Source organism: Capsicum annuum, chromosome 9, assembly GCF_002878395.1.
Source record: "Capsicum annuum cultivar UCD-10X-F1 chromosome 9, UCD10Xv1.1, whole genome shotgun sequence".
Lineage (NCBI taxonomy): Eukaryota > Viridiplantae > Streptophyta > Magnoliopsida > Solanales > Solanaceae > Capsicum > Capsicum annuum.
This window is the reverse complement of record NC_061119.1, coordinates 2,905,250-2,919,013: the sequence shown is the minus strand read 5'-3', so window position 1 is coordinate 2,919,013 and position 13,764 is coordinate 2,905,250. Positions and strand designations below refer to the sequence as shown.

The 13,764-nt window shown below is 35.0% G+C and overlaps 2 protein-coding genes across 3 annotated transcripts; one reads left to right on the top strand and one right to left on the bottom strand.

The window, feature by feature from the left end:
- Positions 1-1,896: 1,896 nt before the first annotated feature.
- Positions 1,897-7,755, top strand: LOC107843189 (AT-hook motif nuclear-localized protein 1). Of its 2 annotated transcripts, none has more exons than XM_047395986.1 (5): positions 1,897-2,718; positions 3,605-3,672; positions 3,769-3,900; positions 5,806-5,967; positions 7,435-7,755. In XM_047395986.1, exons 1-5 carry the CDS (start codon positions 2,190-2,192, stop codon positions 7,495-7,497), a joined length of 954 nt encoding a protein of 317 aa, XP_047251942.1. In that variant the 5' UTR covers positions 1,897-2,189; the 3' UTR covers positions 7,498-7,755. The 2 variants fall into 2 exon arrangements, with proteins under 2 accessions (XP_047251942.1, XP_016542886.2); XM_016687400.2 differs by lacking the exon at positions 7,435-7,755 and adding an exon at positions 6,457-7,047 and having other exon boundaries at positions 1,904-2,718.
- Positions 7,756-9,419: 1,664 nt separating this feature from the next.
- Positions 9,420-12,541, bottom strand: LOC107841731. The gene is made up of 6 exons (XM_047396972.1): positions 12,291-12,541; positions 11,720-11,801; positions 11,547-11,613; positions 10,661-10,831; positions 10,517-10,577; positions 9,420-9,742 (listed from the first exon to the last, which is right to left on the bottom strand). The coding sequence occupies exons 1-6, from the start codon at positions 12,526-12,528 to the stop codon at positions 9,549-9,551; spliced, it is 813 nt and encodes a 270-aa protein (XP_047252928.1). The 5' UTR covers positions 12,529-12,541; the 3' UTR covers positions 9,420-9,548.
- Between the last annotated feature and the right edge of the window lie 1,223 nt (positions 12,542-13,764).

The window sequence follows — 13,764 nt, the reverse complement described above, 5'->3', positions numbered from 1 at the left end:
AAAGATAAAAAGATTAAATTAGATAAAAAAGAAAAAAGAACTATCTACATCTTATTGAAAATATTTTAGAACTTTTTGTCAAATCTTCACATAAATAATTAAAGTTTTCACAATAATATTCAAGGTAATGCATTGCAAATAAATGACTAATATCTTATTGATTAAAATTAGTCCTTATTTTAATAAGAATATCACACTAAAAAAAAGTAGTATGTAAGAATCAAAAAACTTACCGGAAGTTATTGAGAATATTTTTATTATGTGCATATATTCAAGTCCCTATGTTAAAATTTGGCTTTAACTACTAATTATACGACCTTGTTTGGCTTTAACTAGTCCCTATGTTAAAATTTGGCTTTAACTACTAATTATACGACCTTGTTTGACTTTAACTACTAATTTTACGACCTTGGGGTGACTTTAACTACTAATTATACGACCTTGTTTGGCTTTAACTACTAATTTTACGACCTTGGGGTTAAGAGTAAGGTCAATGTATATCCGTTCTTTGCAAATCTCACCTGTGGGACCACATCGAGGTTGGATATTTTATTGTGTATGAACACGTTTTTTTTTTCGAATTACTCTTTAGTCAAAAACGATATAAAGCGAGTCATGATAAAAGATCTGTTCACACCGAGCGCAAATTAATGCCTAACAATCGTTCGCATATAAGATCTTTTAACACTTAATTGCAGTCAACTATTTCACATTTTCACTTCATTAAATCAGTCAATCGTCATAAATCAGTCAATCGTCATAAACTGAATTATTCAGGGCATTATGTTGGATAAGAGAAAGGTCAACGTATACCCATTTTTTCTCGAATTACACTTATGGGATCACACTAAACATGTTTCACACTGAACATGTTGTTGTGTATGAACATGTTGCTTTTTCGAATTCTGAATAAGTTAGCGATGATTAATTATATTGTAACTGTCACTCGTTGGTAAAAGACGACATAAATCGAATCACCCATTCACACCGAGCGTAAATTAATGCATTACACCTATTCACATATAAAATTTTAACACTCAATTGCAGTAAATTATTTCATATTTTCACTTCATGTAAACATCAATACAAACAAGTTTTTGCTCTTATTCCGTTTACAGATAATATACGATAACTATAACAATATATCTAACATAATCTCACAAGTTAAGAAAATACTTCATTAATTTACTTGACCGCCATAAGAATTATTTCATATTTTCGCTTTATTAATTTACTTGACCGCCATAAGAATTATTCCGATGTAAACATCAATACAAGAAGTTTTTGCTCTTATTCCGTTTACGGGGCAATATATAATAATGATAACAATATATTTAATGTAATCTCACAAGTCTCTTATTCCACTCACAGGGTAATATATAATAATGATAACAATATATCTAACGTAATCTCACAAGTAAAAAAAAAATAGCAGCCCGATGCACTAACAATGATAACAATATATTTAATGTAATCTCACAAGTCTCTTATTCCATTTATCGGAAAAAAGCATCTTGATGCACTAAAGCTACTGCTGTGCTCGGTGTTCAAGGAAAGGCCCCACCACAAAGGGGTATTGTATGTAGCCTTATCTTACATTTCTATCAGAGGTTGTTTCTAGAACTTGAACCCGTGACGTCCTGATCACATGACATCAACTTTACCAGTTACTCCAAGACTTCCCTTCAATCTCACAAGTGAGGTTTGAAAATCTTATGAGGTAGAAAAAACTATTTTCTATATACCAATCTCATTATATTAGGGGCATAAATTGTAAACCTAGTGACAAGGGACAATTTTGTCATTTCACTTAATTACATTAAACAAATACTTTGATATAGTAGTAGTAGTAGAGTCCAGACAAAAAGCAAATATATTTATATTTATATGATATAATATCAGTAGTTATATTGTTTTTATTTTTACCATCTTTCACTTTATTTTTTTGCTATTTTCATTGCCACCATTAATGGAGGGAACCTCAACACAAATCAAACATCATTAGTATTCTCAAAAACCCTTGTTTTATTTTTTTTGTTCTGGCGCCATTTTGTTTACCAACCCTTTCAAAACATCTATACAAGTCGTCGAAATCTGCGTATAACGAGAGCTGTAGTGTACCGAATTGACCTTTACTATATAAAACTCTCATTCTTGAATTTTTTTTGGGGTTTTTTTGAAGGAAGAAAATGATGGAAATGGAGGACAAGGAGAGTACAGAATCAGGATCACTGGGAGTTAACTCTGAGTATGACTCACCACCACCACTGCAGCAGCAACAGCCTCTGCCACAAGTTGTGTCAGCAGCAGCAAATGGGGGTGGGGGTGGGGTAGTGCTACCCCACCACCAAGAGGGTGGGGGTGGGGGTGGGGTGGTGATGGGGGTTAATGGGGTGGTGGAGAAGAAGAAGAGAGGGAGACCAAGAAAGTATGATGCTGAGGGGAATTTAACACCACAGTATATAAAAGCTGCCAAAGCTGCTGCTGCCAAAGCTGCTGCAATAGCAGCTGCTGCTGCAGCAGGTGGTGTTGATGGTGGTGGAGGATTGGTTACTTCAACACCACCACTACCTGGTGGTGCTGGGGTGGTGTCACCAGTGACAGGTTTTACCATAACATCACCACCATCTTCTTGTGGTTTTTCAACTTCTTCCTCTACTAAAAGAGGACGTGGAAGACCTTCTGGTGGTTCTAACTTGCAGTTAATTGCTTCTTTGGGTAAGTTTGAATACAACAACGAAAAAAATAAAATAAACCAAGATTCATATGTTTAGTGATTTTTGTGGGTTTATAGTGTTTTTGCTTAAAGATCTGTTAATTCTTGGAAAATATTTGGTTCTTGTTTGGCTGTAGATTTTGAAGTTTTGAAACTTGAAAATATGAGTTTTTATGGAATTTTAGCACTTGGGCTGAGGGTCTTCTGGAAACAGCCTCTTTAGTAGGGGGTATCTTGAAACTTGAAAATTTAAGTTTTTCTAGTAGTGATTTTTGGAATTTGAGCACCTTGGGTCAAGGGTCTTTCGAAAATTGTCTCTCTACCTCTAGGAAGTAGGGTTAAGGTCCGTGGACTCTCTACGCCCTCTAGACCCCACTTGTGTGATTTGACAGGGTATGTTGTTGTGAACATTCTATGCTCTCTAGACCCCACTTGTGTCGAAGCCGGAAAAGCTCAAGAACATGTCTGAGCTAGTTTGTGAAAACTTGAAAAATATTTAAAGATCAGATTTTTAAGTTTCATGGCAAAACAAATATTTGTGTTTTTGGGTGTTTATAGAGATTTTGCTCAAAGATTTGTTAATCCTTGGAAAGAAAGTCTTTTCTTGTGTTTATGTTTTTTTCTTCATTATATTTTTTTGGACTTTGGCCTTTTGGGGTGTTTTTTTTTTCTGATATTTGAGAGATGGAGGATGTAATTATGTTGTTGTAGTTGATTAGAAGTGGACAAGAACCCTAGAATTGCTTATTATTTTTTTGTTTTGTTTTTTGGGAGTAAATCTTGAAATGACCAGGCAAAAAGATCTAATATTTGGTTTTGTTTGCTTTAGTTTGTTTTACCTAATACCTTTTTTATAACATAGAGTGTTTGCTTTTTTGGTCTATGAAGGTGAACTGTTTGCACATACAGCTGGAGGAGATTTTATGCCACATGTGGTTACTGTTCATACTGGAGAGGTAATTTTTTTTGTGTTCATCAGATCTGAGGTTTTTGTTTACTTTTGATGTTCTGGAAGTTTTGTGTGAATTGTACTCTGGTGTGTTTATGTGTAGGATGTGGCAGGAAAGGTTTATTCTTTTGTGCAGAAGGGTTCAAGAGGTATCTGTGTTCTGTCTGCAAATGGTTCTGTTTCGAATGTTACGATTCGTCAGCCCGGTTCTTCTGGTGGTCTCTTGACATATGAGGTGTGATCCTTGTTTTCATTCTTGTTCCTAATCTTGTTTTTTGTACTCCCCGTTTTGATTTGTTTGTCTGGTTGACTGGTTGACTTGACACGGAGTTTAAGAAAGTACACATGAATCTTGTAGAATGTATCAAAACGCGCTTTACACTTGTGGTCTTAAAAGTGCCTCGTGGAAAGTTGGAACTAAAGCGTTGTCAAAAAAGGAAAGATTTTTTTACGGAAACGGAGGTAGTACTTGGTATCTTTTTCAAGATTGCATCAGCTTTTACTGTATTTTAGCTACTTGGGGTTCTTCTGTTATTGTTGTTTCCCTACCTCAACCACCCCACCTTAAAAAAGAATGAAAAATAAAATAGTTATGACCAAGAATCTAATGACTTGGAGGATAGATTCTCTGCGGGATATGATTTTTTTCCCTTCCCTTTCTGTTTGATAAAGTATAAAATTCCGTGAGAAGTCCCTTACGTTCTAGCTTTAGTAGGCGGGGACTGCCAAGTTGTGCGGACTCTTCACTTTCGATACCGCACCCACGTCGGATTCTCCAAAAATACACTAGCTTTGGCGAAACCGACACGCACCCGTTGACATTCTTGAAGAGTCCAAACAAACATAGGGCGGGAGTTACTAGGTACCAGTCTAGACGCCACTGTTATAACTATTAGCTGGTGAAGAGTTGTCGGTGCATGGTGGCTTGACCTGATCTCGAAAAGTTGTAAGAGCGCAACATGTGATGTGTGGGTTGGGTGTATGTCGTGAGTTCGAATCTTGCTCTAGACAAAAGTCTGTTATTTACAGGGGGAAGGGTAGAGCGGCAACCTTATTATCCCAAATAAAGAAAAAACTTTCTCAAAAAGTTGTATTATTTCCATTTATAGGAAATCGACTAAATCACTCCCTCAGTGTACTTGCTAACCTTGATTTAGTGTTGCATTTACATGTGCATAGGAAGATTATCTTACTACTGTAATCTACTCCGAAGTTTGGTACTAAACTGACTAGTAGAAGAGCGATAATTATTGTCTGAATCTGTGTATTAACGGAACTCTGGCTGAAGCCCGAGTCCATGTTGCTTTTACATGGTTGAACTTTTAAAGTAGCAACGTTTACTGGAGCTTCTGTGCTTATTAATGAAGCACAATAATGACTGGAAAATTCAATTCTGCTATTTGCACGTGCAGCGAATTTTTAACTGATAACCATCACTTCTCTTATTTGTTCTAGTAATTTATTTAAATGGGATTAGCTAATTTACTTTGTATGCTAATCCTGTGTTCATTCCGGAGTAATTTGCTCGTGTTACAGTACAAAGGATGAATCAGTTTCCAGTTTCTCCATCCGCCAACTATATTATTTACTAGTGTTCGGTAGTTGTGTTCAAATGCTGTTCTTGTTTTACAACAGCAGTTTTGCAGTTGACCCCTCGTACTGAAATTCAAATTTAGATGACAAAACAAAGATCACTAGAATTGTCATAAGCATCCAAACTTTTGCTTAGCTTAACATCATGTAACATTTGGAACACTAGGATCAGTTAGTTGATACTACATGTCTGGATGAAATAAATTATCAGATGCCTTATACTTGTCTCGCTTGGATGTGCCTGGGCTAAGTTCCGCGGACTCTTCACCTTCGATTGTCTCGCTTGGATGTGCCTGGGCTAAGTTCCGGGGACTCTTCACCTTCGATTCCGCACGCACCCGCTGACATTTTGAAGAATCCGAGCAACATAGGGTCTGGTTTTTTTCCATGAATGACCAACTGATATGCTTGCTACTATACTTATATAGCCTTAGATCAGCTTTCACGTGCTTTTCGTTTTGGAATTGTTTTTGTCATGTGTGAGGAAACAGGAGTTCTCTCCTTGTCTGTTCTGGAAAATTCACATTTTGTTGCTCTGACCATGCAGGGACGCTTTGAGATCTTAGCGTTAACTGGATCATACACTGTTTCTGATAACGGTGGCATGAAAAGTAGGTCCGGTGGATTGAGTGTTTCACTGGCTGGCCCAGACGGGCGTGTTATTGGTGGTGGTATTGCTGGTTCGCTCACGGCTGCAAGCCCCATCCAAGTAAGTCCTGCTATGTGTTTACTTAGTCAGCCTTGCCTTTTGAGTGTACATCTTTGTTCTACCCGGGAGACCGGGTATGACCGAATCATTTCTCTGCAATTTCAAAAATGTTTTATGATGCGACATGTAGTACAGTACAACTTACTAAAAAGAAAAGGTAGAAAAGTAACGCGAAACATGGTCATCTTGTTTAACAAGTTCATCTTTCTTTGTAAGTTTATATCCATTGCTTAACGGATGAACACGACAAATTTAATAATGTTTTACAGAAGATGATTATCGTCTTTGCAATCTAAGTTGCTTGTTATGTTGGTGAATCGGAAAAGAGTAGTCCTCTACTATTTAAGTCGATGTACAGAACATTGAATACCTCATTCACAGGACAAATACCCTCTCCGATTTAAGATCGTGTCATGTATACCTCGTTCTCAGCCAACGTTATATCTTGTTAGCATACTTATTGAACATAATTTCTTCTTATATTGCTAGATGGTGGTCGGAAGTTTCATGCCAAATGCGTTTAAAACACACACCAAAAGGAAGCATCATCAGATTGAACCAAGAATGCCACCGGTGATCCACAACTCTCCAGACCCTGTTTCAATGATAAGACCTGTCTCACAACCACCACCGATGGGCAACATAACTCTGAACCAGACATCTCAAATGCCAATCCATAACCATGGAGAAGCCGATAACAGCATGAGCAACAAAGACTTGCCAAATTCTACTTCTACAGACACTTCTGACTGTAACGGATCTGAACCAACATACGAGCAGAGATCATATCCCGATATTAACGTGTCTATACCTATGGAGTAGTAGCTAGCTAGCGCGATTTCGTCAGACAAAAAACTTAGACTATAGTGTTATTCTGCTTAGCTGATTCCTTGGTTTTTTCTTTGACTATGTTGGTTGTAAGTTTTAAGGAATCGTAAGGTACTTTGCCTTATTAGTGACTTTTGAAGTACTATGCTGACATGACTAGAAAGATTAAGAGGACTAATATATCTTTTGTTTTTCTGGTTGTTGTAATGTTTTATACAGATTTTTGTTCCTTTATTACTTTTAAGAATGTTAGATGCTGTAGGCATTCATTGTTATGTTGACAATATGCTGCTCTTTGACCTTTCAAGTCTGACTTCGAACATCGTATCCGGTCTATACAGTTTATTTGATGTTTTCTGTATCCTAGTCTAGCTTCAATCATCGTCTCCGGTCTGCACAGTTCATGTGATGTTTATCATATTCGAGTCTTGACTTCGATCATCGTCGTCGGTCTATACAGTTTATGTGATGTGTCTTCCATATTCAAGTCTGACTTCAATCATCGTCTCCGGTTTACACATTATGTGATGTGTCTTCCATATTAAAGTCTGACTTTAATCATTGTCTCTGGTCTATACAGTTCATGTGATGTTTTCCATATTCAAGTCTGACTTCGATCATCGTCTTCGGTCTATACAGGTCATGTGCTGTGTTCCGTATTCAAGTCCGACTTCAATCATCGTCGCCAGTCTATACAGTTAATGTGCGGTGTTCCATATTCGAGTCTGACTTCGATCATCGTCTCCGGTCTATACAGGTCATGTGCTGTGTTCCGTATTCAAGTCCGACTTCAATCATCGTCGCCAGTCTATACAGTTAATGTGCGGTGTTTCATATTCGAGTCTGACTTCAATTATCGTCTCCGGTCTATACAGTTTATGTGATGTTTTCCATATTTGAGTCTTGACTTCAATCATTGTCTTCGGTCTATATGGTTTATGTGTTGTGTTCCATATTCAAGTTTGACTTCAATCATCGTCTCTGGTCTATACAGTTTATTTGATGTTTTCCGTATTCAAGTCTGACTTTAATCATCGTCTTCGGTCTATACGGTTTATGTGATGTTTTCCATATCCAAGTCTGGCTTCAATCATCGTCTTTGGTCTATACAGTTTATGTGATGTTTTCCATATTCGAGTCTTGACTACGATCATCGTCTCCGGTCTATATACAGTTCATGCGATGTTTTCCATATTCAAGTCTGACTTCGATCATCGTCTCCGGTCTATACAGTTTATGTGCTGCATTCCGTATTCAAGTCTGACTTCTATCATCGTCGCCGGTCTATACAATTTATGTGATGTTTTCCTTATTCAAGTCTGACTTCGATCATTGTCGCCGATCTATACAATTTATGTGATGTTTTCCGTATTCAAGTCTGACTTCAATCATCGTCTCCGGTCTATACAGTTTATGTGCCGTGTTCCCTATTCAAGTCTGACTTCTATCATCGTCGCCGGTCTATACAGTTTATGTGATGTTTTCCGTATTCAAGTCTGACTTCGATTATCGTCTCCGGTCTATACAGTTCATGTGATGTTTTCCATATTCAAGTCTGACCTCGATCATCGTCTCCGGTCTATACAGTTCATGTGATGTTTTCCATATTCGAGTCTTGACTTTGATCATCGCCTCCGGTCAATACAGGTCATGTGCTATGTTTTGTATTCAAGTCTGACTTCAATCATTGTCGCCAGTCTATACAGTTTATGGTGATGCTTTCTTTGTGACTAACATCACATCTTCACAACAACAATAGCAAACCCAGTGTATTCCCACCCAGTGGGATCTGGGGAGGGTAAAGTGTACGCAGTCCATACCGCTACCTACAAAGAAGTAGAGAGACTGTTTCTAATAGACCCCCGGCTCAAGAGAAAGGATAGTAAACAAAGTCGTAATAAAACAAGCAACAAGATGGAAACATCATATTTTCATGATTAAATAATATTACATTCTGGCGGTTGCCTTCCAAGTCTTTCGCACCTATAAAGTATAAGCTTTTGGTACGAAGAACTAACTAGCATACTAACTTGCTTTCATCCTTCTCGATCTTAGACCAAGCGATACTATGATATGTATTCAGATCACAAATTTCAAAAGTTTATAAACCCTAACAATACAAGGACCTTACTTATGAGCACAGATATATGGAGGTCGCGGATTAGGCTAGAAGGCAAGTGTGAGTGGATGAGTCGTAGCAGGTAGGGAGGAGAGCTTTGGTGAAGCCGGGCTAGTAATCCTAGGACTGTATCCATAGGTAGGAGCTGCTACTTAGGAGAGTCTGGGTGTGAGGGGTGGCTTTAGTCTGTGAGTGTTAGATATTATTACAATATAGGTGTCTTATTTCATATTTCTGCTATTCCATCCATCCCGTTTCACGTTTCATTGCGATTCTGTTTACTATCTTTTGTCTTGAGCTGTGGGTCTATTGGAAACAACTTCTCTAGTTCTTCGAAAGTAGTGGTACGGAATGTGTACATTTTACCCACCCCAGACCCCATACACAGGGTTTGTTGTTGCAAAGATTATGATACATGGCCCAAACAAGCATGCGATAAAAAGCAACAGGGCCAAGTAATATGAAACAGAGAAAGCAGTATAATAAACCATTTACATTACAACCATTGATAATAGAAACACAACACACAAACTTCCAACATGCATAAACACAAGACCACACCAAAACATCAAAAACAACTACTACTAAACCATTAAACTTCTTGACAGAAGAACAACTAGAGTCCTAATGAGAACTAGTAATCAGACTCATAATCAGTGTAGCCGAATCCAGGATCTTCGACTGCGCGAACAACACCATCATAGTAATCCCAATCGCGATGAGAATCGGTTATCGCAGGTTGTCCAAATGGATGTCCCTTCACATAACTTGGAACATCAATAGCATCAATAAGTCCCTCAAGAAACTCCTGCATTTCACCCTTAGGACCTACAAAAAACATATACATAATCAACAGTATACATCATGTATACCAAAAAAAATAAAAAAACATGTAAATTCAAAAGCCCATGCAAAAGCCCATCTCGGTCTACTTTGATGTTCGGACAGGATAAGCAATACCACAAAACAAATGAAAACAAGAAGAAGAAACACAAATTTACGTGAAAACCCTTGACGGGAAAAACTTCGGGGCAAAGGCAAAGGAAATCACTATAATGGAGGGGAGTACAATGAGGAGACGAAAGTCTCAACAACGTATATAAACCGTCCAAAACGACCCAATAAATCACACTTATTAATACGTGCGTACATATAATTCCTAAGCTCAAAAGCATACAAGTTCATATACCTACGCTACCGCCACAGACCCCACAAAAAATCACAAACATGGATCGCACCGCGAACTTTTCAGGGCCGGATCAACAGAATTCGGGTCACAAACTCTTAACATCTACAAATAGATGTCTGCTTTTTACTAGTCCAGTTTAGAAAATCAAACGATAAAAAAGACTATTGTCACACGTGTCAGTACCATATATGTTCGGGGTGTGTAAAGTCTATCCTAGACAAGTTAAAAATATACGAAAGAGGTACTAACTTTCCACAAGACACGTTTAATATGAATCAACTCAAAGTGATCGTACTCAAATCAAATTTAATTCATGAAGACTTTTGTAATTCAAAAAAATTACAGCGTTCACAAACTCAGAGTCGAGTGAAAATCAAACAAGCAAATTGAAGCAACAAGGACAAGTTTATTACCAAGAAATGTGTCTCTCCCATCATTAACTTTGTAAGCATGAGGAAAAACACCTGTATTAGGCTGCAAATTAAACAAGAATTAACAACTAATCTCACTAATCCTCTTATTAATTAAAACATTAATGCAAATTAATTAAAACATACTGGATTTAGCAGAGCAACATGTGGTTCATCATCAATCAAAAGTGTGTTAGATTTTGAAAATCTTCCACCATAAGAATTATTTTCCCATATTTTCTTCAATTGCTTCAAAAATATTGGCTTGTTTTTCTTCTCCACAGTTGAAAATCCACTGTCAATACAATTATCTTGATCCTACAAAAAAATTAAAAAAAAAACAATAAAATAAAATCAAAAGTCTTAGTTATATTTTTATCTTTTTATCCATAATATTAAACTCTTTTTGTTCTTTTTCAACTGTCAACATTTCACTTTTCAAAAGTCAAACTGCATCAATTTTGATTAACATTATAAGATTTATATTTTCATCCATCGAATACAAGGAGTGGAACTAATAACATTTTTCATATAGTCTTCAAAATCATATTTTAAATTTTAATTTAAAATGAGCTTCGAAGATTAGACAAGCTGATTCTCATGAAGCAAATTGAGATGATAACTACATAAAAATAATACTCCCTCCGTTTAGTTTTACTTATCATTGTTTCGCTTTTCGAGGTCAACCTTCATGAACTTTGACTAACATTTTTAGACGTATTTTTTTTATCATATTAATATAAGAAGCAACGCAACTTATACTGTAGTATTTTCGTATAATTTTTGACCATCTAAATTTTAATTCTATGATATTAAATTATATATATTAAAATGTTGGTCAAAGTTCATACATATTGAACTCGAAAAGTAAAACAATGACAAGTAAAAGTGAACATAAAAAAATTTCGAGTTTCAAAACAGAATTAATAATTATAATTCTGTCTAATACAATCTTAATTTAAGTCTTTTTAAAGGCTATGTTAAGAAAACAAGGACTAAATAAAATGAAACGGAGAAAATAAAATTCACTTACCCATACAAATACCAATTTCCTTCGAAGGCCAACCAAAATGTTGTCTAAAACTGGTTCGATGTTACGACTATAATATGAACAATAAAAAATTAATGTGACAATAGTAATTAAACAAAATTAATTAATAAATTAACTCACTAATTAGAAAAATAAAATTAGTAAAAAATACTAACTCCTTGGATGATGACCATAATCCAACTTCAAATCTTTCAAGGCAAAATTTCATAAACTGATCACAATAAGGCCTCTTGAACACTGTTTTGGACAAAAAAAAAAATTATAACTAACTAAACAATTAATAATTATGCTCGACTTAAGACTAAAAATAACTAAAGAGATTAATTCTACCATGTGATCAAAATTTACTATATCTCGTGTATCTATCAAATTAAAAAGAGATATCTATTATTACAGACTAAAATATGTAGTAATATGCTAACAATTGCGGGTAAAAATAAATAAATATAAACAATATAAAAATTAATTAAAAATATATAAAATATTAAATAAAAGGTTAGTGGAAAAAAAAGTGTCCTAAATTTGATAGGTAAAAGGTAAAAATTGCTTGTAGTGTCTTGTTTGTGGAGTTTTGGCATCTCAAATAGATCGATTGAAGTATTATCCCGTTACAAAGAACTACCAAGGAAAACAAAATCATTATGAAAAGACTAAAAAAAAAAGTAAGGACGACAGAAAAAAAATTTAAATTTACTTTATAATAATATAAAAACGCATGTAACGAACTTTGAAAATTGCCATGAGTAAGGTTCGGGGTAAACCTCAGGACTGCAGACTCGTTACGTTGATGCACCCTATCGACCAGTAGTCCACCGAGATTAAGCACAAGGAGTTTCTGTTTGGGACCAACATTCAATTTCTCCAAAGGAAGGTCTAATAATTTTAAATTTCTAGTAACTATTTCATCTTCATGATCACTATCATAATTAACCAAAATGTTTTTCAACTTTAGATTACTTGCCATTCTTGAAATTAAATAGAAGAAAATTTTACAGATAATAGACAATTTAAGTGCAAATAAAATCATGTATATATAGTGGCATACAACTAGGTCTGGACATATTTTGATTTAAACTAAATAAAAATCGAATCGAAAATTAATTTTCGATTTTAAATTTTAGAAATTTGGTTAAATGATTTGGTTTTTGGATTTACAGAAAATGAATTCGGATAAATCGAAAAATCGAAATTATATAAATAATATATTATAATATATATATATATATATAATTTAATATATATGTAAATATACTAAAAATATAATATAATATAATCTGATATAACATATAAATATATAAATTATAATCATTTAGTAACCCTAAATCCTAATATACTGCTTTGCATTAGACCCTAACATTAACACGAAGGCTGCAGCATCGCTCAATCATCCTCAGTTCGTCAATTCATTTGAAATTTCAACATCGCCAACGACAGTCGTTTGCTCAATTCATTTGCTCAGTTCGTCACTGCCGTCGGCAGTCGCTGCCGAGTGCAGCCACTGCCGTCACGCCAACGACGATGACTCAGCGAGGTCGATATTTATGGTTATTTCATGCAGGTTGAATTAATTATATTTGGGAATGAAAAATAGGTTTGAAAAAAAGATTACTTTTCTAGAAAAATCACCAATTTTAAATGCTCACTACTTTAATCTTTAATACCGAAATAAAAATCCGAAATAATTGAACCGAATTTGTAAGAACCGAACCAAACCGAAATAATTTTGGTTTGGTTATGTTTTTAATTTTTGTCAATCCGAAAATCTAAAAACCGAACCGATATTCAACAATCAAACCGAACAAACCGAATGTCCACCCCTACATACAAGGGGTATTAATTACTCCATTCATTCATTTTTCCATCCATCTTTATTGTTCAGAGTATGAAAAATGGATATTCAAATAGTTACTTCAGTTTGAAAAATTAATGAATAATTATTTATCTTATATTTATTTTATTCTTTGTATTGAATACTATTCATTATTTAATGAATTTTCAAAATATTAAATTTACTCTCTCCGTTCGTATTTAATGACAAAATAAAAAAATAAAAGTTGTCTTTTCTTAATATGTCAAAAATGACAAATAAAAATAATAATTTAATTGATAAATAAGTGATAAGTAAAAACAAATGGAGAAAATATTATAATTAGATTGACAAGTATTATTGAACCCTTAAAATCATGTATATATAGTGGCA

Excerpts from the sequence above, each read along its gene's own strand:
- LOC107843189 (XM_016687400.2), top strand. The coding sequence starts at position 2,190 with ATGATGGAAATGGAGGACAAGGAGAGTACAGAATCAGGATCACTGGGA. Across the intron at positions 3,901-5,805 it reads GTGGTCTCTTGACATATGAG|GGACGCTTTGAGATCTTAGC; the intron begins GTGTGATCCTTG and ends CTGACCATGCAG. Across the intron at positions 5,968-6,456 it reads CGGCTGCAAGCCCCATCCAA|ATGGTGGTCGGAAGTTTCAT; the intron begins GTAAGTCCTGCT and ends TTATATTGCTAG.
- LOC107841731 (XM_047396972.1), bottom strand. The coding sequence starts at position 12,528 with ATGGCAAGTAATCTAAAGTTGAAAAACATTTTGGTTAATTATGATAGT. Across the intron at positions 11,802-12,290 it reads TACTCATGGCAATTTTCAAA|TGTTCAAGAGGCCTTATTGT; the intron begins GTTCGTTACATG and ends TGTCCAAAACAG. Across the intron at positions 10,578-10,660 it reads ATGTTGCTCTGCTAAATCCA|CCTAATACAGGTGTTTTTCC; the intron begins GTATGTTTTAAT and ends TTTAATTTGCAG.